Consider the following 20,202-nt stretch of genomic DNA (forward strand, 5'->3'; position numbering starts at 1 on the left):
ACTACGATACAACACTAAGTTTCCATCATCTTGAATAGCTAAAACAGATACTAATTCACAAGGTGATGGAGAACAATACTCATTTACACTCCAAATTGATGTTCCATCTATTTGATATAATACCAAATTTCCATCCGATTGGAGTCTTAATTTACAACCATATTGCCCTCCATTACCATTACCAGCTTTGAACTTTATCTCATCGTTTATCACATCCATAAATTGAAGCTCACAATTGTGTTGTAGAATTAATTCAAAATGTTTATTTGGTGATGATTTTGTTGTGCCTGGTTCCATAACTGCAAAAGTATTATAATCATCTCCAGTAATAAGACCTGTATATGATATTGAACAATCATAAAAATCCTGGGGATTTATAATATCTGAAGTTTCTGACCCATTAATCTTTAAAATGTTTAAGTTTGGTATTTCTGAACCATATCTTAAATAATAGAAAACCATAAAATTTGCATTAACTATAACTATAGTATCATACCCCTTCCATGTGCTTATATCATTGAGTACATGATAAATAGGCCATAAACCATTTTTAAAATCATCACCAGAAGCTCCAGCAAAGTTATCATATTGACCACTACAATAGCCTTGATCATTTACAGGACTTAATAACCATGCACTTACTAACACCCTAAATGACCCAATCACATTAAAAAGGGCAAAAGCTTGTCCATAAGAATAACTATAATCTGAGCTAATAAGATTCATAACTTCATCAAGGGTAGATATAATAACGTTACGAGGACCACCTACAGGTATGACATCCTCTTTTCCAATATACTCAACCATACATTCAGAATATATGCATAAAAAAGAAATCAGAAACAATATATTAATAAAACTAAATCTAGAAAACATTATTTGGTTTTCCATTTGTAGGGCATATTATTTATAGGTATTTAAAATTAAAATAATATCTCCTAATAATTAAATATTTAATAAAGAAACAATAATAACTATGTGCCTATGACCGTTAATTTATTGTTGTACTTCAATTTTAACCTTTTCTGTCATCATTTATTAAATATAAATTAAATAATTTTATATTTCTTATTATAATATTGTTAAATGATGATTCAGCCATTAGCTATTTACAAGTCTATTAACACCCACCTAAGATAGATGAATTATAATATAACACATTGATGACTTTGTGATCCATTTGTTTACTAAATTCCTTTATGCCTTACATATGTGAACTTTATTCTCTTGCCCTCAACTTTTGTGATCTAAAAACTATGATCTCACTCTATAAATAGTTAAACTAAATAATAATATTTAAATACTCTTTATTATATTTAAGATTGCACTACTTCCACAATGCCAATCAAACTTCCCCTCAACCATTTCTAAGTTCTTAGATTTGAAGTGTGTGTGCGTGTAGGTTCCCGTGACTTTTATAAACATCTTTTTATCTTGTTCAATTTTATTTTTACACTGCTTTAGTTTGTAATATTGAATTTCTCAAATACTATTTCAATGTTCTGATTAAATTTTAAGTTAAGAATTCAAATTATACCAGGAAAAAGTTGTTTAGGAATCTCCAATTCTCCAATTTTTCACTACAAATGCCACGAACGAGCTCGCCGCCACGAGGAATGCGATCCACACAGCCATAGATATCCACGGCATCTCAACCATGTATCGCGCCACTACAGCCTTCCATATCCAGCTCCACACCACCGCGCTGGAGCTCCCGATAGCAGCCCCTATCACCACCTGGGCTCCACTGTGCAATCCCGTGCAAACCCTAAGGTACGCGAGGTAGACGGCGCAGCCAAGAACAATGGCGCACAGCCCCAGGGAGACGAGATTTAGTCCGTTCCATCCCGCGATCCCAATTGCCGCGTAGGTGGAGAGGTAGCCGAGCGATTGGGCGTGGGTGGAGGGCATTCCCGCATCAGTCTTGAGCACCGCGGTGGCTGGACGCTGCTGGTTGATGCATTGCTTGAGGAATTTGGCGTTGGCGCTGTTGACGATCGCGCCAGTGACCGCCCACATCGCCGCGGGATCGTGGCGCCATAGCACCACCGCGGCAGCCAAGCCCGTCACTCCCCATTTGGTCGCCTTGTTGGCCAATTGATCAAAGACGCTGGGAGACGAAGTGGAAGGAGACATGGATGATTCTAGGGCACACATTCTAGCTAGGTCGAGCGGGAGTTCTTGGAACCCTAGAAACAGAGCACTATTATTAACTATTGATTAGTATTAGATTAGCACAAGGAAAATTTCTTCTTTCTCTGCTGATAGAAGAAACAGTGGTTATTCATCAAATGTGAAGGAATTATAAATAGCTTATTTTGCACAAAGTGGAACTCACTCAATGAAAGAATACACACAAAAAGATGGAGGGCGAAAGAGAAAAACGAAAAAGAGCCAAAATGAAAATGAAAACTTTTAATACCTCCTGCTGCTGCTGCTGCTGCAGCTGCTGAATTTTCTTTCTGTTACAATCCAAGCTGCTGCTGCTGCTCCTGCTGCTCCTGATGTTCTTCCTGCTGGGGATGTTCTTCCTGGTTCCTGGATGGATGGATGATAAGAGAAAATAAAGTACCTCCCTTTGATCTTTCTTGCTGCTCTAAGGCTGTTGCTGTTGTTGCTGTGGCGGCAGTGGCTGCTGCTTGGGCGGAGTATCCTGCGAGGCGTCCGATCCTGGCGTGTGCGAGTATGGAGAAGTGTGGCCATTGGACTTCTCCTCGGATTTATCAGACGGCAATCTGGAGCCGTCGTCCGTGTCCACGGCCCTGATGTCCTCGATCATTCTCACCACGTCCTTCATCTTGGGACGCTGGTCCGGCGATGTCGCCACGCACGCCATCGCCACCTGGAGCAACTGGACCATCTCCTCCTCGATGTTCTGGTACCGCATTAGCTCCAAGTCGAACACTTCGGCGGTCCATTCCTCGCGCACCACCGACTGGACCCAGCGCGGCAAGTCGATCCCCTCGTCGTTGAGGGAGGCCTGCGTGGGAGCCTTGCCGGTCAGGAGTTCCAGGAGGAGCACCCCGAAGCTGTAGACGTCGGAGCGCTGCGTCGACTTCCTCGTCTCGGCAACTTCGGGGGCTCTGTAGCCCACGATTCTCGAGGCCGCGGAGCTGGAGTTGAAGAGCTGCGCAAGGCCGAAGTCGGACACGGCAGCATCGTAGTTCTTCTTGAGGAGGATGTTGGAAGACTTGATATTTCCGTGGACGAAGTTGCTGCCACCCTGCTCGTGGAGGTACGTGATCCCGCGTGCTGCTCCCAGGGCGATGCGGACGCGCGAGACCCAGTCCAATGGAGTACGTCCAGCACCACGACTTCCTGTTCCATGTGTGTGGAAATGGGAGTTATGAAAACAAAACAACATCAACAGTGGATTCACGTACCGTGTAGAAGAGCAGACAAACTCCCCATTGGCATGTAGTCGTAGACCAGTAGCTTTTCATCCTTTGAAAAATAATACGCTCGGAGTGGCACCAGATTCGGATGCTGAAGCCTGCCAATTGTCTGGATCTGCTGCTCGAATTCCCTGCCCGAAATTGAAACGTCCTTCAACCTCTTCACCGCAACGACCGATCCATCTTCCAGCACTGCCTTGTAAGCTGTACCAACGCTTCCTTTACCCAAGACCTCGGCAGAAGCACGCAGGAGATCTTCCAAGTCGAACTTGTAAGGTGCGCCCTCGGAGAAGATCAGCTTGCTCTTCTCCGGTTCACCCTGTGCGAAAACCGAACGATCCGGATCCTTCACCTCCTCACCCTTGGCTTCGATAGATCTGTCAGCAGCCTTGGGAGAGCCACCCTTCCTTCTGCAGCACAGGAAGAAGAGCAGAAGCAGTAGCAGCAATGCGCCGACTACACTTCCCACGACGATCCCAACGATCGCACCAGTGCTAAGGCCCTTCTTGTGCTTCCTTCCCGGCGTGTTCGTCGTTGTTGGAGAAGTTGAAGACGGGGCTGGCGAAGGTGGCGCCGAGGAAACACAATCCTCGGCCAGCGGAGGCCCACAAATCTGGTTACCACCAAATGCATCGCTTCCAAAGGCTTGCAAAGCGGCAGGAACGCTACCATTGAGCTGGTTGTTTGCGACGCTGAATTGCTTGAGCCTGGGCAAGTTGAGACCGGCGAGACCACCCGTAAAAGAATTGTTCTGCGCGTAGAGAGTCGCCAGCCGACTGAGGTTGTTTAGTGACACTGGTATCTGCCCGTCGAAATGATTGAAGGCCACGTCCAATCTCACTAAGCTCGGCCACACCGAGAAATCCCTGGGGAGTGGCCCTGAGAAGTTGTTGTTCTGGAGAAACATGCTCCTGAGCTGCCTCAGCCTGAGGAAATCCGCGGGGAATGGACCTGAGAGCCTGTTCATCCTGAGACTTATCACCCGGAGCTCCTCCACGCCACCAATTGATCCATTTGGAATCGTCCCAGAGAGGCTGGATCCAGGAACTCGCAGCTCTCTCACCCGACCTGTGGTGCCATTCGAGCATTTGATCCCTGTCCACTGGCACACATTCGTGTTCCTGTTCCAGCTCCTCAGCTGGTTGCCCGGATCCACGGCACTCCTGAAGGCCAGTAGCGAGGAAACGTCGTCGGCGCTGGCGATCTCCAGTAGCATAAGGAGTGCTCCACAGGCCAGCAGCATTGCAAAGAGGTAGCCATGGCCTGTTGTTCTGTTGGATCTTTCCATGGCGCTACCTATGGACTGTGTGTGAGTGACCTCACATCACCTCAGCCATTGGCTTTCCTGCAAGAAGAGGTCGCAATGTAGGTTCGTGAGCTCGCATCTTCCACAGCGCAGTGAGAGTTTACTGCTGGGCTCACCGTGCTCGATGATCTTTCTCTGCTGTAGCGCGCAATCCCCCTTCCACTTGTCCCTGGCAAGACGAGAAATCGCTCTTGAGACACAACGGCATTGCAAATTTTCACTCGAATGCTCAGATCTAGTACCTTCTCCTGGAAATTTCGACAGATCCAGCGCTCAGCTCCTCCGATTCCATGCGCTCCGGCTCCTGCCGCGAATCCCTAGCACGCTCGTCCACACACAAGCCAAGGGCGCCATAGCCAAGCACGAGCAATACGCGCGGCTCGCAAAAACCTCGAGCTCTTCCAAGCCGCAGTGTTAAAACTGGATTGCTGGAAGCCCTCCTCGTGTGAACGCGACCCAGATCTGCCAGCTAGGACGCCACGCTGGCAGGTTAAAATAGCCTCCTTTCACCCTTTTTACACCACCTAACTCCTCGCCGGCTGCATCAACGGGCGATCGGTGGGAGCCACGTCATGTACACCCCATCATGGCACCATTGCATGCCTGGATGCCGCCACGGCATCTCCGCCGTCCATGTGGCGCGAGGAATATGTATGTCAGGCTTTTATCCGGCAACGGAATGTCAATGCCATCCAGGCTGGCCAGGTATGCCATCCATGACCCCCATGCACACATGCATGTATGATGGCTGGGGTAGGTCCCATGTCCCATTCAAACATCTTGTCATGTCCATGAGGATTGTGGTTCTTTAAATGAGACATTGAAAGCCCCGCAACAGACTCCCTTTAATAGATGGATATTCCCCTCGTGTTTTAGTCCTAATTGCGCGCACTAAATGGCGCTAATTAAACTGGTGGCAATGGTTTTTCCACCCAAATAACCCCATGGTAACTTTGTTCTTGGCATGGTTCCGCGATGGAAGCCCTCCAACGATGGGTGGGTGTGGAATCAAAATCAGTCAGGAACGAACGTTTCGAAGATCGCTCAAAGGTTGAAAGGAAGAAAAGAGGAGGAGATTAAAGGATAACGCGCCTTTATAAAAAGGCCCTTAAAATTAAAAAGGGGAAATTCTCATCTCATTCTAAGGAGAAGAGTCTCGCAGTGCTATCTTACAAAAGCACTGCTTGGACGAGTCCCGTGAGCGTAAGCAAAGCGAGCTGAAAAGTAGTAGCGAGGAGCTTTTCAAAGAAGAAGAAAAACCTGTGAAGATGAAAAGAATAAAACTTTGCTTAAGTTCACGAGCTCTTTTATCTCTCTAGAAGTGATCCCGTGAGCTAGATTTGGAACGCAGAACTTACTCATCGATGGAACGATGGATCGGTCGTTTTGCCTTTTGCGTTCTTGGCTAAGTGGAGTAGCAGCACATATGATTGAACATGCCCCGACGCGAAGTTGGCGATTTCGACCGTGGTGGCTGCGGCATAACTTTAGGCAGCTGTTTATGAAAGGCCTTGACCGCGTCGCGCACGCCATCGTCTTCATGAATGCACTTTGCCACTTCCTCGGCTCGTTGCTTCACCTGTGTGAAAAAATAAAGCAAAGGTTTAAACTCGTGAAAAGGAAAATCAAACAAACAAAGAAAGTTGGAGGAATCCATCTACGCAATCTGTGAAGGACTAGCTACCAGCTCTCCTCTCGCTCTCAGTCTCAATCCAATGCGCAAGAAAATAAAGGAAGGATAGATACCTCGGGGGACATCATAAACTCGATGGCTTCCACAAGATTGTCCAGCGAGAGTTTGTCAATGGGAATCGGAGTAGGACCGATTCCTCTATCGTGTACGCGAGCACCCCAAAAGGGCTGGTCTCCGAAGAAAGGTACCACAGTCGTAGGACACTGTTTCCATGGAGAGAAAAATGGAAGATAAAACAGAGAAAGCAACAAAGTTTTTAGAAAAAAACAACTTTACCGCGGCTTTGAGACCAGCAGCTGTTGTTCCAGCTCCACCGTGATGAACCTGGAACAAAAGTCCAGCATCCAGTTTTAAAAGAACTCAACTCAAGCGAATCGCGAATCGAGGAGAAGAAATAAACTTTGTACCACTGCTGCACATTGTGGAAACAGCCAATCGTGAGGACAGTTTTCGATGAAGTGGACAAAATCTGGATGATCGTTTTCCACTGCAGAACCAAAAACAATGCAAGTTTCTAAGCATTGATACATTGCAAAGTTTCAAAGCTTTTTTTTTTTTTGGTTTTTACTTACTGCCGCGACCAATGCCACCCCATCCTTTGTCAATCAGTCCTCTCTGACGGCTTTTCTCCAGAGCGCTGATAATTGTTTCCGTGACTTTTACTGGATCCTTGACAGGCTATAGGTAGCAAGCAAACACCCAATGAGTCAATGAGAAATAAAAAGGAAGATTTTTTCCAAAGACAAGACTTACCAAGCTGCCGAATCCGATGTAGACGGGCTTGCTTCCCTGTGCAAGCCATCTTACAAGATCTTCCGAGGGCTTGTAATCGCTGGCCAGGTCCAGGAAGCAATATCCCACCACATCTATACGAGGACCCCAATCTGGAATGAAAGAGAAAGTTTACAAGTAGTCTACAAGTTGATTGGAACGAACCTTTGGGCTTTGGGACGAGGCATGAGCTCCAGAGATAACACGTAGGGAGATCAACTATGGAGCCCTGGCTTTTAAAGTAGGAAACAGGACGTAGCTTTAGCTTCTTCTTCCTAAAGTCATTGATCAAGCTCCTGATCCCCAGCCAGATCATCGAATCCACCACTTGGTACGAGAGCTGCGAAAAAACCATTCTTACCACGAAAAACCAAAGCTGTAAATCTTGGGCACTCACTCGATTGGCAGCAATGTTACTGAGACGAGACAGAGGATGAGGAAACTCGCTGGTGGGCCTGCAAAGATTGACAGCCCAAAACTCAGGAAAAAATACAAAGAATCGTGCAAGCTCCAGTCTCGAATTGTGTTTGCAATAAACAGCTTACGTCCAAGGCATGGTGAAGTAGATGTGAATCGGAACATTCAATGCCTCTGCAACATGAACATGCCCTGCAAAAACATGTCTTGAAACGTACTCGGAAACATAAAAACTCTCAGGGAAAAGAAAGAAAGGTTGGAGAAAAAAAAGCGTACCATACGCTGGTGGATTGGCAATAATCGCCTGAGCTCTGAATGGGACAAGCGTGTCCTCGTTTGGCTCGGTACAAGCCGGGTACAAGGAGTTTACAATGCTTTTGATCTGCTTCCTCTGGAGCTTGATTTCCTTGGGTCCGGATGGTAGAAATCCTTTATTTTTCACCATGTCTATCCTTTGCAGAAAAAAACCCGGGAAGAAAGAGCGTGTGAGGAACTGAAAAATAAAAGGCTGGAAAACCACTTACATCCCGCTAATACCTTTGGATCGCCTCCTAAAGGATAAAACTCTAGTCCATGCGTCTTTACAAACTCTCGAAAGTTGACATGCGTTGCCAAGCGTACACGATGGCCGTATTTCTGATTATCACGCGAAGAAGAAGAAGATGAGAGTCTTAGGCGATAAGAGAAAATAAAAAAAACGTACTTGTAGCTCTTTTCCTATCGCGACAAAGGGCTGGATATCACCACGAGTCCCAACAATGAGCATCGCAATTTGCAGAGGAAGGATTTTCTTGTCTTCGATGTCCTGGTAAGCCGACTCTTCGTAGACAAGATAGTCGTCCAAATCCGGTAGGAATTCCAATCCTTTGTCTGCGTTGATTTCAACGGCACCTTCATCAGTAATGCTGCCGAGGCGTCGCATAAGCCGCTTCTGAGAACAAAAAGAAAAGAAACAAAAGAATAACACACACAAGTTCATACTGGAAGACGGAAAAAAAATGTTTGATACCTTCTTGCGATGTGATATTTTGTGCTTCTTGTGAGGCTTGGCATCCTTATATTTGCCACTCTTGGAATCCACACAAGGCTCACTGCTTGTTCGCACCAATCCTTTAGAGAGAATAACGAAAAAAAACTAAAGAACACCAGAGAAAGTCTCAAAGGGAACGAACCTGGTGTTTGTGGAGGATGCAAATCACCATCGCCGCCATCGCCGCCATCACCAACACCATCACCGTCCTTTTGAGCAGTCTCGTCCAGGATGAGATTAATCGTCCCGCAAGGCATGGTGCTCGCAACTCGCAGACGACTAGAAGAATCATCCACAAACTCAGACTTGGTCATCTCCTCAATCTTCTCGACGTCTTCGGGATCCAAGCGAACAATCCCTGGCTTCCCGAGCAGTAAATCGCCGCCATCGCTGTTTAGATCTTCCGTATCCACGTAGAGCTGGCTTCTAGCATCGTCCTTACTTCCATCCATCGCAATCTCCTCCACCACTTCATCATTGCTTCCTTGATTGAGCTCGCCTGTTAAGTGCATGACACGACCACCGTCGCCGTTTTCTCTCGTCCCCTTGGCCACCGTGATATCAACTTGGTGCACTCCATTCTCTTCCGGATAGCCCATTAGATCCAGAAATGTAGATCCGCTCAAACCCCAATGAATTGCCGAGCAGGGTTGGCTTTCAACTTACACCTGGAAAAGATTTTTGAGGAACTGGGAACGAGGGCTTCTAGCTATGGAGACAAGGAACAATACCTTGGAAAAGACCCAGCTGCCGATTGGGGATCGACCGGCTCGAGTCGACCCACCAGGCGAGCGCAGGAGAAAGACGTTGATCGCCGAGTGCCGCTGATTCTGGTTTCACGCATACGCGACACGTTTCCATGCCCACTTTAACCCTCTGGGGTGCTTTACACTAATACTCAGAAATAGTGTGCTAAGGTGTAAAAAATATATTCCTAAATTATATTTTAGATATTTCTTTGATTCGGCTTCTCTTAAACTTCCTTTGTAAATTGTTATCATTAATACAAACCATGTTTAGATTTCGAGCGATCTAAAGGTGTAAAACGTATACCTAAAACATTTAGGAACTATATTTTAGAATTTTCTTTAATTCAAAGTTTGTAAATTGTTATCACTAATACAAATTATGTTTAAATTTATAATATAGATATTTATAATAAATAAATATAATCAATCACAAAGACCAGTAAAGATCTAGCCAAAAAAAAAGAAGAAGTACAGATAAGCCTTATAAGACCCAATCAAAGCACCAAGGATTTTGATTAGGGGCGAGTTTGTGCTCTATTATAGCTCAAACCTTTAACCCTAAAAATGTTTCTATGTGCTTATCTATGGAATTTATCTTTTTTGGCGTCCCATTACTTGTTTATTTCTTGCACTTCATTTGTGTGCCTCTTGGGTTGCTGTGCAGCAGCTCTAATGTTTAGAAGAATCAGCCTAGCTTTACCATACTTCCTTGTCAAAGTGTTAGAGTGACCTAAAACATATCGCACTAACATCATCTTTATGTATAGTACTAATTAAGAAATAAGCTTAACAAGAATTAATCTTTTATTTTTCTATTATATCCAACTTAGAATTTATATGCACAAAATAAACATAAAAAAATTTAAATTTCTATATTTATTTACAGAAAAATATAGTAAGTAAGATTGTTAAGTATAATGATATGATAAATCCTTTATTGCCCAAGTTCAATTATAAAGTAGACAAAAAAAAACATTTTTCAGTAAACAACTACCTTTTGAACCTCAATATGACATCTTACACATATCAATTACATGAATTAATTTTAGTTTTCTTGACGGTAAGTTAATTTTATATAATTTGTATGATTGATAGTAAAAGTTCTTAAAAACTTTATGAAGTACCATATATTTTATCTATACAAGATATTGCATTTTAGTAGGTTTTAAAAAGTTTTAAAAGCTTATTATTTCCTTTTTCAGGTAAATGAATTTCGGTGGTTAGAGACAAAAGGTCAGAAAATATATATAACATACTATTTAAAGTCATAATAAACTTTATAAATTATCACTTAAATCATGTCTTGTTCTTTCCTTTGATTATATGTTACACATTTATAAATTCAGTTATGTGAAGGTGGCAGGTTCGATTCCCAGAATAGGTGGCATATCCAACGGAGAGCGAGAGAGCCAATGAGAAAACAATGCGCTCTATCCAATATCGACATTAAACCAGATTGGAGGCTGGCCTTGAAGTCCGTCAAGGAACACCACACAGGGGCCGGACACGAGAACTAAAATCTGGAACCTCGCGGCGATCTTCTCTCTTCCAGAAACTCCAATCCCGGCGAGTGAGTGAGAGGGAGCACTTGGGAGTTTAGATCTTACGTCGGGCAATGGCGACTGCTATGGCGTGTTCGCAGCTTGTAGCAGCGGCTGTGGCTCCAACTCTAGCTGGAACTCAAAAGTCCAAGTTTTTCGGAAGCGCCATCACCACTCCCGGTGCTGCATTCTCCAATGGAAGCAGGGTCAGCATGTCCGCAGAGTGGCTCCCAGGACAGCCTCGTCCAGCCTACCTAGACGGATCAGCCCCTGGGTGAGTTTAAACTTCCAAGAGATCTAGTTTCTCGTAGCTTTCAAGTGAGAGCGCTTTGTCCTTCCAGCGACTTTGGATTCGATCCACTGGGACTTGGAGAAGTTCCCGACAACCTGGAACGATTCAAGGAGTCAGAGCTCATCCACTGCAGATGGGCAATGCTGGCAGTCGTAAGTACCTGGGAAACTTTTTTCTCGTAGATTTTGTGTGGATCCTCAAGCTTTGTGCGCTGCTTTCAGCCTGGATGCCTCATTCCGGAAGCTCTAGGACTAGGAAACTGGGTTGAGGCACAACAGTGGGCCGCGACTCCTGGCGGACAAGCCACGTACCTTGGAACTCCAGTCCCGTGGGGGACCCTTCCAGTGATCGTTGCGATCGAGTTTGTTGCCATAGCCTTTGTCGAGTCGCGGAGGATCGGCGTGCCGAGCGCTGAGAAACGCAAGTATCCCGGCGGCGCATTCGACCCTCTTGGATTCTCCAAGGACCCGAAGAAGTTCGAGGAGTTCAAGCTGAAGGAAGTGAAAAACGGTGAGCATTTTCTCAAAGTTGGCAGTGAACATCATACCATTTTTGCTTGCTTGCTTGCAGGTCGTCTTGCACTGCTCGCTTTCTTGGGATTCTGCGCCCAAGCAGCAGCCTATCCAGGAACAGGTCCCTTGCAGAACTTGGCCACTCACCTTGCCGATCCATGGCACAACAACATTGCCAACATCATCATCCCGCGATCAGTCATGTAAACAAAGAAACTTCTTTCTTCAGTTGTTTGCAAATGAATCGCAAAAAAAAGAAAGTGATTTTCTTACCAATATAGTGCCACCATCGCAGCACCTGCAAAAAAAAATTGGTAGAAAACAAGTGTCGAAAGGAAAGAAGCAAATAAAAAAGAAAAAACAAAATCGTATTATTAAAAATGGGAGTGTTCGTTGCCAGCCGAAAGAACGGCTTTATTCTATGTCAATAAGAATTAAGTTAGGCCACGAGAACACAAAACCGGAGTACCTCATCTAGCGAGACGCCTTCACTTCCATGATCTTAATAACCGACGCAGCTCCAATGCGGTGGATAGCCACAATGGACTCACCACTGTGGCACAGATTCCTGCCTAGAGCGTAGCGAAGAGCAGCGTTGAGGATGTCGTCCGTGGACTCCGAGTCCGTAGCCTTTGCGGAGCCTTCAGCCAGCAAAGGAATCAAGCCTCTGCAAACCAAGCTGTGCCGAGCGGGCGACTCCTCGCTACACGACCACGTCAATGAGTCGGTCGTAAGCACCGGCACCGCAACCGAGAGTATGGGAACCTTGGGCCTGTACTTCGCAACGAGCTTTGCGGTGCTTCCTCCCCGGGTAAGCACCACGATCAAGGACGCTCCAATCTTGTTTGCCGTCCGAACTGCCGAAGATGCCAGGCTCTCCAAGGGACTCATCGGGAGAGCAGTCTGCTTCATGAGCTCCTTGAAGATGGTAGCGTAGTCGAGGGAGGCCTCCGCCTCGATACAAATCCGTGACATGATCTTCACAGCCATCTCTGGATATGCCCCTGCTGCTGTCTCGCCACTGAGCATCACCGCGTCGCTGCCATCCAAAACAGCGTTTGCTACGTCTGTGGCTTCCGCCCGAGTCGGCCTTGGGGACTTGATCATGGACTCGAGCATCTGCGTAGCCGTCACTACCGGTTTCCCAGCCGCATTGCACTTGTATATCATCATCTTCTGGGCCAAAAAGATCTTTTCCGTGGGGATCTCCATTCCAAGATCACCCCTGGCAACCATCACACCATCGGACTCGCGTAGAATATCATCGAAGTTCACGAGTCCTTCCTGGTTTTCAACCTGAGGCACAGCCAAGCCTTTAGAAAACAGGAAAAAAAAACTATTCTTTTACGTTACCTTAGATATGATATGGATCGCCTTCGAATGAGAACCAAGAAGCTTCTTCACAGTGACGACGTCTTGACCCTTCCGCACAAAAGAAAGTGCGATGAAGTCGATCGCGTTAGGCAGCCCCCAGCCCATTATATCTTCCTCGTCTTTCTTTGTGATAGTAGGCAGGTCAACGATAATCCCTGGCAAGTTGACATTTTTTCTTTCCCCGAGCATCGCCGTGTTTTCGCACCGACACCTGACCGAGGCGGTCTCTTTGTCGCACGAAAGAACAGTCAAAGTGATCGTTCCGTCGGAGCAAAGGATAGTGTTACCCGGTTCCAAGTCTTCGGCAAGCCGCTTATAGCTCATAGAAATAGTGTTAGCATCGCCTAGAATGCTATAGTCCGTGGAGATAGTAATCTCCTTTCCTTCCACCAGCTGCACGGGCTTTCCATCCTTTAGCATCCCAGTACGAATTTCTGGCCCCTGGATCGATCAAACAAAAGCTCAAATCGATCAAACAAAAGTTTATAGAGGATAAACAAACCTTAGTGTCGAGCAGCACAGCACACATAATCTGGGTGTTGTTCATTGCGATCCGGAGATTTTCCAGCGTCTGCTGGTGATAATCGTGAGAGCCGTGAGAGAAATTAAACCTGGCAACGCTCATCCCGGCGCGGAGGAGCTTCTCCAGTATCGGGACTTCCCTGGATTTGGGCCCCAGCGTGCACACGATCTTCGTCTTGGCGATCTCCGGCTTGGCACCCCCGCCGCTCTGTAAGATCCCATCAATGTCAATGTTTGCCATAGCCGTGCTCTCTATCTCTCGCTAAAACCTTTACACCTGTTCTTCCCAATGACCTACTTTATCGAAAGGATCTAGAAGGGATCTAGTCGAAAGATGCTCTCTCTCGAACGGATATTACCATTTCTTTGCCGATGGTGCCGATCCTCACCCGCGACGAGAGCTTAATCCTTGCGAACGAGATCTCCGACGCCTGAAACGCTGGAAAATCACGGATTTCTCTCAAGATCGACCGATCGAAGAAACAAGCGCGCGCGCGTTGCCTGGATCTCTAAAATCTTACCCCTCTCGCGAGATTTCCAGCGGCGCCGCTCAGAGCCGCGCGTCTAGAGCTCCAAGAACCAGGGCCCGCGCGGAGGAATCCCTGGGCAGCGGATTGGAGCCGCGACGCGCGTCTCATCCATTGGCGAATCATTCCCTAGGTAGAAAGAAAAACAAGAGAGGATATTTTGGCAAAGACGAAGGAATCTTTCATGGTTTGGCTTAATTGGCTCTCATTTAGATTCTCGCGCCAGAGCTAAGCTTCCCGCGACGAACAACGCCATCCATCCCGCCTTTGACATCCACGGCAGATTCACCGCGTGCTGCTCCACGATCGCCTTCCAGATCCAGTTCCAAATCACAGCGCTGGAGCTCCCGATCACCGATCCAACCGCGACCTGCGCGGAGGTGTGGAAACCCATGGAGATTCTAAGATGAGCGAGATAGGCGGCAGTGCTAAGAACAATCGCTCTGAGCGCCAGAGAGAGCACTGGATTGACACCACTCCATCCGGCGATCTCGATTGTTGCGTACGTGGAGAGGTAGGCGAGAGACTGCGCGTGAGAGGAGGGCATTCCCGGATCGAGTCTCGCGTGGTTTGCAGCGGCGATGGGCCGCTGCTGGTTGATGCATTGCTTGAGGAGCTTGGAGGTGGCGCCATTGGCGAGCGCGCCGGTGATCGCCCACATCGAGGCTGGATCGTTTTGGCGATAGAGGAGAAATCCTGTTGCTAGGCCCGTTATCGCCCATTTGCTTGTCCTGTTAGCCAACTGAATGAAGCTAGACTTCCAAGTGCAAGATTCTAGGGCACCCATGCATTTCCCACATTGAAAATCGGCTTTTTGTAGAACTCAAGGTTGACGAGAGAACGTTGATGCAAGCATCTTCTCCAATTCCAACTGATAGTTTTGAAGAATCTCCCTATTGCTTGTGTTAAGTTTGTTATGCTTTTAGCATGTATTTAATGCTAGATAAATCTCTAGTTATTAGAAATTCAGAATTATTCCTTGGAGACAACTTATTTCACATATCTAGAGCATGAGAGCTAGGAAGAAATTATGAAGCCGAGGATATTTTATTGCATTTAGGGTGTAGGGTTTAGGGTTTTTAAAAAACACGTCCTGGAAAAAAATGTTACTAAATTTAGTAAATAAACAATGAAAATACTTACAAATGCATCCGACTCTAGGTCACTCCCGAAGACAAAAGTGTACACCTTCTTCATCTTTTCTCTTTGACCTTTCTTATATGCACAGATGATGGCAGCATAGAATTCTTTGCCCTCTGTAATTTCGTGAGCTGCCAATCCACCTAAACAAACAATAATAAGCCTAAATAAACTAAAAAAGGAATTAACAAACCCGCACGCCGCAACGTCCCTCTCTTGTAATCCGTCATCTTCATGGTTGCTTCGTCGAAATCCATATTACTCTTCTCATTGAAGATGGCGATTGCCGGCCTGTTACCAATGAATTTTGTCCACTAGGCTAGCTCCGGCACGTCAAAATACCTACCTCTTGAAATCTAACAGGCAACTGGTCCGATACTAGTGCTGCAACTTTCCTCCTGAACTGTTCTAGAAGCTTGCGGACATAGATGCCTTCGATCGGGGTCATAACAGATCGCAAAACTTGGATCTCAGCCTCCTGAGTGCTTAGCTTAGCCTCTGTCTCAGCTAGACGAGTCTTCACCACGTCCATCTCACCCCTCATCACATTTAGAAGCTCTGTCATGGTCCTAGGATTCTCATGACTTGCGTTGGGCTGCTTTGTCCCCGAACCCTCCTTTCCAGACTTCTCATGACCAGTCAGCTCAATAATACCTTTCTGTAGCAACTCTTCCTTGAATTTCCTCTCCCTGTTCAGCTCAGCAAGCAAACTTGTGTCTTTGTCTTTGACCAGAAGTCCCACAAAGAACTGATCCGCCCATTCTGCAAGAGTGTAAGGTACACCATTCTCTTTCACGAGCAGCCCACAAAGAACTGCTTTCATCTCCACACTGAGTATCTTCTTACCATGTGCTAGGGCAAACTTTGCAGCAGGTAATAAACTGCTCATTAAATCCTCCTCCTGATAGCAGCTGCGCAAATTCACTTTAAAATTTAAGAGAAGTTAGCCAGAAATACACATACTTGACTCCAATTGTGAAGGTAGCCTCAATGTATTCGATCTTCACCATAACCAGCGTCTCGGATGAAGCAGCAGAAGCACCAGTCTGCAAACTTTCAACAACAAATCGATTATAGAAAATTAAAGGAAAAGAAACACTCACCATGCCGGCTGGAGTGGTAAAGTGCGTCGGCATCCTGGATGAAGCGCTTGTGGAAGCACTAACACCAATCTGTAAACTCTCTGCAACAAACCAATTACAAAAATCAAAGGAAAATAAACACTCACCATGGCAGTTAAAGTGGTCTCAAATGACTCGCTAGTGAAAGTTACTAGCTCATTTAGCCATTCCGCCGCTTTAGCCACCATGGTGAGTGTTTTTTTTCCTTTGATTTCTGAAATTAATTTACTACGGAGAGTTTGCAAACTAGTGCTAGCGCTTTCGCAAGCACTTCATCCAAGATGTTAACGCACTCCACCACTCTAGCCGCCATGGTAAATTCTGAGTTTTTTTTTATTTTCTGTAATCAATTTACTGCTAGCTAGCATAAGCTCTAGTGAAAGCTGCCTCAGTCTACAAACTCATGAGCTGGCATCTCGGGAGAAAAGCACTAGCACCAGCCTACACACTCTCAGCTAATTGATTACAAAAATCAAAAGAAAATCAACACTCACCATGGCAGCTAAAGTAGTAGTCTTGGACGCCGGCCTCCTCTTGGATTTCTTCCCCATCCAGAAAACCCTAGCTCAAGCAAAACCCTAGCTCAAGCATTCTCAAGCGCCTGCAGACTCGCCTGTACGGGACGGTAAATGCGAATCATCTGGTGGAGCGCTGCCGCAGGCCGATCCAGAATGCTTCTCTTTTCCAGGTTTGCAAGATTTCCCTAGATTTTTCTTGATTGGAGATGCTTTTAGAGAATGATGTCGACCGGGCAAAGTGTCGCTGCTGCACAATCTCTGAATCCGGAGCCTAAACCAGCTCAGGAAACGACTGCGGATCAAGTTAAAGAACAAGGTCGGGATGGTGCAGGCCATCGACAATGTTGGTATGTACTCCTTCCTCATCTTCTTTTGCGTAAATTCGCTGGTTTGGATTTAGAGAAGAAGTCTGGTGTGAAGATCGCTCCAGTGTTTGTGTCTGTGGATCCGGAGCGTGACACCATTGAGCAAATGAAGGAGTACGTAACAGGTATGATTTTTCCGTGTTGCTTATGAGCTAGCTGACTATATTTGTTGCAGAATTTCATCCCAGACTCATGGGACTAACCGGTTCCCCCGACGACATAAAGCAGCTCGCAAAATCATTTCGCGTCTACTACATGAAAACTGGCGACGAAGGCGACGACTACCTCGTCGATCATTCCATCATCATGTGAGCAAAAGTTGTCATTCGAGCTGGTTGTTTTATTCCTTCTTCTGCTTGGCCGCAGGTATTTGATGGACCCGACGTGGCAGTTTGTCAAGTTTTTTGGGAAGAACTACACCCTGGAGGAGCTGAGCCAAGGACTCATGGACGAAATGAACAGTCACGGAAAGAAGAAGTGATCGATCATTGTTCCCAATTTTCTGGTGAGTTTGGGTTGATTTTTAGACGAGTGAGACAGTGTTTAGGAGTTAACTTTGTGGAAAGAGGAGGGTTTTATGCGTGAATTTCTTCTATGGCGGGCCTGAACGCTTTTTTCGCCCGTTGTTTCTGTGGACGGAAGAATGAGGCAATGGCGGCTAACGCTTGCGCAGGCACAAGCAGTACTAGTGGTAAGAGTGTTCAACTTAGCAGTGAACTGCTTCAGCCGTTCGTTGGAGGAAGTAAGTATTGCTCGCTTGCCGGGCAAGGCCTGCCTTCAGCCCTTCATTCGATGAACCCAAGCGGAAAGCAGCACAAAGGAATTGTGACCATGGTCGGTAATCGGTATATGAAAAATTTCTGGACTAATGTTTTTTTTTCTTCTGGTTGCAGGTTATTCCTTTCGTGAGAGGTGATGCATCGACACAGCCGCCACCTGATCTTCCATCCTATCTGTTTCACAACAGGATTTTTTTCCTGGGGATGTCTTTGGTCCCGGCTGTTACAGAATTGATCATGGCGGAGCTTCTGTATCTGCAGTTTGTGGATGCTGAGAAGCCAATCTACATGTATATCAATTCCACAGGTACTACCAAGGTATAACTTACTCTCTTTCTGCTGCTCTTCAACTCACACATTCCCAATGCAGGACGGTGAGAAGCTTGGTTACGAAACGGAAGCTTTGGCTATGTACGACACGATGCAGTAAGTAATCAGCTTCGTGTATTATTTTGCGAAGAAACGAAGGAGCTGTGGATGAATCTTGCAGATATGTGAAACCGCCTATCTTCACCTTGTGTGTTGGAAATGCGTGGGGGGAAGCAGCTTTGCTTTTGGCCGCTGGAGCAGTAGGCAATCTGCACTTCCTTCAACCACCATCATGCTCAAAGAGGTAGCTTCTGTTTTTGTTTTTTCTCTTCAAGTTTTATTGACTTTTTCAGTTTTTGCATCGCAGCCTATAGGTCAATTTCGTGGTCAAGCAACTGATATCGACATCACGGAAAGAAGTCCGGAACTTGAAAAAGGACCTGGTATGGTATGTTTGCTTCTTCTTTAACCGGTTGCTAATCCACTGCAGATTGAGCTGCTGGCGAGGCATACAGGGCAAGAGTATTTCAGCCCAGACGAAGCAGTCGAAATATACACTAAAGCCAGTCAATATATAAATAAAGCATTTGCAAAAGGCACCTTCTCACTTGAATGACTGAGACTTAGAATTTAGAACCCCAGGAAAAAGATCAAGCAATAAAAGATTACCTCTGATGTTCATTGCCAGGAAGGGGATCTCCCTACCTCATTGATGAACGGGGAGAATTTAGTGGGGACAAAATTCAATAAATTATGCATGCCTCACCACTTTCAGTGAGGCTGAATCTGAAGCTAGCATCAATCTTAGGGGCTAAATTTCAGAAATTTTAAGTTTTTTTTACTGTTTCAGCAGAGTATTTGAGCTTGCCTGCAAACCAGTACTCAATTCTTGATGTAGAAAGGGTTAAAAGTATATGATTGTCAAGGCACAAAATCAGAAATTTTCAGGTGATCAACCTTATGAATTCAGGCAGCTTATTTTTTTATTGATTTTTGTACAAAAGATTCGATTATTCAATTGCTGTATCCACCAAATTCAATTTATATAATAAACATTCTAAAATATTTTATTATAAAAAACTCAAAGTAACATAAATAATAACATATATCACCCACCATATTAAGATGTTATTTTATTTTAATTTTGAGCATAGAATAAATTTAGAGGTAAAAGAAAATGAATTTTAATTGATGTGATAAAGAATAAAAAAAGTTAATTATCCCACTTTTGATAATTTCTCTATTATAACAATCAATAACAAGAAATTTAATTAAATAATTTTAATAATAAAATAATATAAAGCTACTAAACTTCTAAAACTAGAGTGTTCCTTTTAATTAAGTTATGTATTGTATAATAACCTAAATATTTTATACTTATTCTGATAATTTAATTACTTTCAGTAATACTAGATTTAATAAAATGACATTATTAAATTTTTGAAAATTATTTAAATTTTCCATGTTAACCAAAAGGTAAGTATAAATATTTTTAAAAGAATTTCAATTATTTCAACAGCATTTTTAAATAACCATGTGTGATTTAATGTTTATATAAAACTTTTACTATAATATACTATATTAATAATGATATATCCATATCAAAAATAAAACATTTAAAATAAACTATTGATATATTATCAAAACCAAAAACATATATGAGATTTACTAATGATAAAAAATTGTGATTGACTAACTTTTTTGTTTCATTAATAACACTATAAAGTTGTGAAAGTATGGCTTGCTCAAAATTTGATTGATGTATTTAATTTTAATTATTTAATAATTTTTCAATAAAATTACAAATAATTATACTAGTACTTAATTAAATGTTATATTTA

The 20,202-nt window shown here is 44.6% G+C and overlaps 8 protein-coding genes and 1 pseudogene across 11 annotated transcripts; 3 read left to right on the top strand and 6 right to left on the bottom strand.

Moving 5' to 3' along the window:
* Nucleotides 1–1,473: 1,473 nt before the first annotated feature.
* On the bottom strand, nt 1,474–2,169 carry LOC9663110 (lipid phosphate phosphatase epsilon 1, chloroplastic). The gene has a single exon (XM_002960747.2). The coding sequence runs from the start codon at nt 2,155–2,157 to the stop codon at nt 1,552–1,554; it is 606 nt and encodes a 201-aa protein (XP_002960793.2). The 5' UTR covers nt 2,158–2,169; the 3' UTR covers nt 1,474–1,551.
* Nucleotides 2,170–2,294: 125 nt separating this feature from the next.
* On the bottom strand, nt 2,295–5,151 carry LOC9633525 (probable inactive receptor kinase At2g26730). The gene is made up of 4 exons (XM_024670977.1): nt 4,944–5,151; nt 4,818–4,870; nt 3,384–4,740; nt 2,295–3,318 (listed from the first exon to the last, which is right to left on the bottom strand). The coding sequence occupies exons 3-4, from the start codon at nt 4,681–4,683 to the stop codon at nt 2,597–2,599; spliced, it is 2,022 nt and encodes a 673-aa protein (XP_024526745.1). The 5' UTR covers nt 4,684–4,740; nt 4,818–4,870; nt 4,944–5,151; the 3' UTR covers nt 2,295–2,596.
* Nucleotides 5,152–5,964: 813 nt separating this feature from the next.
* LOC9633526 (sterol 3-beta-glucosyltransferase UGT80A2) lies at nt 5,965–9,473 on the bottom strand. The gene is made up of 15 exons (XM_024675098.1): nt 9,344–9,473; nt 8,755–9,280; nt 8,592–8,692; nt 8,286–8,513; nt 8,107–8,218; nt 7,859–8,029; nt 7,711–7,774; nt 7,563–7,620; nt 7,331–7,505; nt 7,148–7,278; nt 6,967–7,072; nt 6,802–6,881; nt 6,671–6,718; nt 6,448–6,597; nt 5,965–6,280 (listed from the first exon to the last, which is right to left on the bottom strand). Exons 2-15 carry the CDS (start codon nt 9,209–9,211, stop codon nt 6,107–6,109), a joined length of 2,055 nt encoding a protein of 684 aa, XP_024530866.1. The 5' UTR covers nt 9,212–9,280; nt 9,344–9,473; the 3' UTR covers nt 5,965–6,106.
* Nucleotides 9,474–10,817: 1,344 nt separating this feature from the next.
* LOC112348987 (chlorophyll a-b binding protein 6, chloroplastic-like) lies at nt 10,818–11,998 on the top strand. The gene is made up of 4 exons (XM_024682758.1): nt 10,818–11,176; nt 11,244–11,346; nt 11,416–11,704; nt 11,765–11,998. The coding sequence occupies exons 1-4, from the start codon at nt 10,977–10,979 to the stop codon at nt 11,911–11,913; spliced, it is 741 nt and encodes a 246-aa protein (XP_024538526.1). The 5' UTR covers nt 10,818–10,976; the 3' UTR covers nt 11,914–11,998.
* A 55-nt stretch (nt 11,999–12,053) lies between these two features.
* Nucleotides 12,054–14,290, bottom strand: LOC9633527 (pyruvate kinase, cytosolic isozyme). Of its 3 annotated transcripts, XM_024680707.1 has the most exons (6): nt 14,124–14,290; nt 13,962–14,033; nt 13,583–13,810; nt 13,060–13,521; nt 12,176–13,002; nt 12,054–12,125 (listed from the first exon to the last, which is right to left on the bottom strand). In XM_024680707.1, exons 1-5 carry the CDS (start codon nt 14,253–14,255, stop codon nt 12,181–12,183), a joined length of 1,716 nt encoding a protein of 571 aa, XP_024536475.1. In that variant the 5' UTR covers nt 14,256–14,290; the 3' UTR covers nt 12,054–12,125; nt 12,176–12,180. The 3 variants fall into 3 exon arrangements, with proteins under 3 accessions (XP_024536475.1, XP_024535973.1, XP_002960796.2); XM_024680205.1 differs by having other exon boundaries at nt 12,054–13,002; nt 14,124–14,289; XM_002960750.2 differs by having other exon boundaries at nt 12,054–13,002; nt 13,962–14,041; nt 14,124–14,234.
* A 2-nt stretch (nt 14,291–14,292) lies between these two features.
* On the bottom strand, nt 14,293–14,916 carry LOC112346974 (lipid phosphate phosphatase epsilon 1, chloroplastic-like). The gene has a single exon (XM_024677022.1). The coding sequence runs from the start codon at nt 14,914–14,916 to the stop codon at nt 14,335–14,337; it is 582 nt and encodes a 193-aa protein (XP_024532790.1). The 3' UTR covers nt 14,293–14,334.
* A 605-nt stretch (nt 14,917–15,521) lies between these two features.
* LOC9633528 lies at nt 15,522–16,949 on the bottom strand. Its single transcript, XM_024683540.1, has 3 exons — nt 16,885–16,949; nt 16,233–16,315; nt 15,522–16,180 (listed from the first exon to the last, which is right to left on the bottom strand). Exons 1-3 carry the CDS (start codon nt 16,939–16,941, stop codon nt 15,589–15,591), a joined length of 732 nt encoding a protein of 243 aa, XP_024539308.1. The 5' UTR covers nt 16,942–16,949; the 3' UTR covers nt 15,522–15,588.
* Nucleotides 16,950–16,975: 26 nt separating this feature from the next.
* Nucleotides 16,976–17,997, top strand: LOC9633529 (protein SCO1 homolog 1, mitochondrial). Of its 2 annotated transcripts, none has more exons than XM_002960085.3 (6): nt 16,976–17,078; nt 17,125–17,255; nt 17,314–17,398; nt 17,449–17,581; nt 17,640–17,778; nt 17,916–17,997. In XM_002960085.3, exons 2-5 carry the CDS (start codon nt 17,250–17,252, stop codon nt 17,752–17,754), a joined length of 339 nt encoding a protein of 112 aa, XP_002960131.2. In that variant the 5' UTR covers nt 16,976–17,078; nt 17,125–17,249; the 3' UTR covers nt 17,755–17,778; nt 17,916–17,997. The 2 variants fall into 2 exon arrangements, with proteins under 2 accessions (XP_002960131.2, XP_024540077.1); XM_024684309.1 differs by having other exon boundaries at nt 16,977–17,078; nt 17,309–17,398.
* Nucleotides 17,760–19,126, top strand: LOC112348704 (annotated as a pseudogene).
* The last annotated feature ends 1,076 nt before the right edge of the window (nt 19,127–20,202 follow it).

This window comes from Selaginella moellendorffii, unplaced genomic scaffold (assembly GCF_000143415.4).
Source record: "Selaginella moellendorffii unplaced genomic scaffold, v1.0 SELMOscaffold_0, whole genome shotgun sequence".
Lineage (NCBI taxonomy): Eukaryota > Viridiplantae > Streptophyta > Lycopodiopsida > Selaginellales > Selaginellaceae > Selaginella > Selaginella moellendorffii.

What these genes read in the sequence shown, in the direction of transcription:
- LOC9633525 (XM_024670977.1), bottom strand. Translation starts at nt 4,683, where the DNA reads ATGGAAAGATCCAACAGAACAACAGGCCATGGCTACCTCTTTGCAATG. An exon ending in TTTGTCTGCTCTTCTACACG is followed by an intron (nt 3,319 to 3,383) that starts GTACGTGAATCC and finishes CACATGGAACAG; the next exon opens with GAAGTCGTGGTGCTGGACGT.
- LOC9633526 (XM_024675098.1), bottom strand. Translation starts at nt 9,211, where the DNA reads ATGGGCTATCCGGAAGAGAATGGAGTGCACCAAGTTGATATCACGGTG. An exon ending in TTCCACAATGTGCAGCAGTG is followed by an intron (nt 6,719 to 6,801) that starts GTACAAAGTTTA and finishes CTTTTGTTCCAG; the next exon opens with GTTCATCACGGTGGAGCTGG. An exon ending in AGTTTATGATGTCCCCCGAG is followed by an intron (nt 6,281 to 6,447) that starts GTATCTATCCTT and finishes TTTTTCACACAG; the next exon opens with GTGAAGCAACGAGCCGAGGA.
- LOC9663110 (XM_002960747.2), bottom strand. Translation starts at nt 2,157, where the DNA reads ATGTGTGCCCTAGAATCATCCATGTCTCCTTCCACTTCGTCTCCCAGC.
- LOC112346974 (XM_024677022.1), bottom strand. Translation starts at nt 14,916, where the DNA reads ATGGGTGCCCTAGAATCTTGCACTTGGAAGTCTAGCTTCATTCAGTTG.
- LOC9633528 (XM_024683540.1), bottom strand. Translation starts at nt 16,941, where the DNA reads ATGGGGAAGAAATCCAAGAGGAGGCCGGCGTCCAAGACTACTACTTTA. An exon ending in CTACTACTTTAGCTGCCATG is followed by an intron (nt 16,316 to 16,884) that starts GTGAGTGTTGAT and finishes GAAAGTTTGCAG; the next exon opens with ACTGGTGCTTCTGCTGCTTC. An exon ending in ACCTTCACAATTGGAGTCAA is followed by an intron (nt 16,181 to 16,232) that starts GTATGTGTATTT and finishes GAATTTGCGCAG; the next exon opens with CTGCTATCAGGAGGAGGATT.
- LOC9633529 (XM_024684309.1), top strand. Translation starts at nt 17,231, where the DNA reads ATGGTGCAGGCCATCGACAATGTTG. An exon ending in AATGAAGGAGTACGTAACAG is followed by an intron (nt 17,399 to 17,448) that starts GTATGATTTTTC and finishes TATTTGTTGCAG; the next exon opens with AATTTCATCCCAGACTCATG. An exon ending in GTCGATCATTCCATCATCAT is followed by an intron (nt 17,582 to 17,639) that starts GTGAGCAAAAGT and finishes GCTTGGCCGCAG; the next exon opens with GTATTTGATGGACCCGACGT.
- LOC9633527 (XM_024680707.1), bottom strand. Translation starts at nt 14,255, where the DNA reads ATGATTCGCCAATGGATGAGACGCGCGTCGCGGCTCCAATCCGCTGCC. An exon ending in GCACCATCGGCAAAGAAATG is followed by an intron (nt 13,811 to 13,961) that starts GTAATATCCGTT and finishes GGGATCTTACAG; the next exon opens with AGCGGCGGGGGTGCCAAGCC. An exon ending in CTGTGCTGCTCGACACTAAG is followed by an intron (nt 13,522 to 13,582) that starts GTTTGTTTATCC and finishes TGATCGATCCAG; the next exon opens with GGGCCAGAAATTCGTACTGG.
- LOC112348987 (XM_024682758.1), top strand. Translation starts at nt 10,977, where the DNA reads ATGGCGACTGCTATGGCGTGTTCGCAGCTTGTAGCAGCGGCTGTGGCT. An exon ending in CTAGACGGATCAGCCCCTGG is followed by an intron (nt 11,177 to 11,243) that starts GTGAGTTTAAAC and finishes TTGTCCTTCCAG; the next exon opens with CGACTTTGGATTCGATCCAC. An exon ending in GCTGAAGGAAGTGAAAAACG is followed by an intron (nt 11,705 to 11,764) that starts GTGAGCATTTTC and finishes GCTTGCTTGCAG; the next exon opens with GTCGTCTTGCACTGCTCGCT.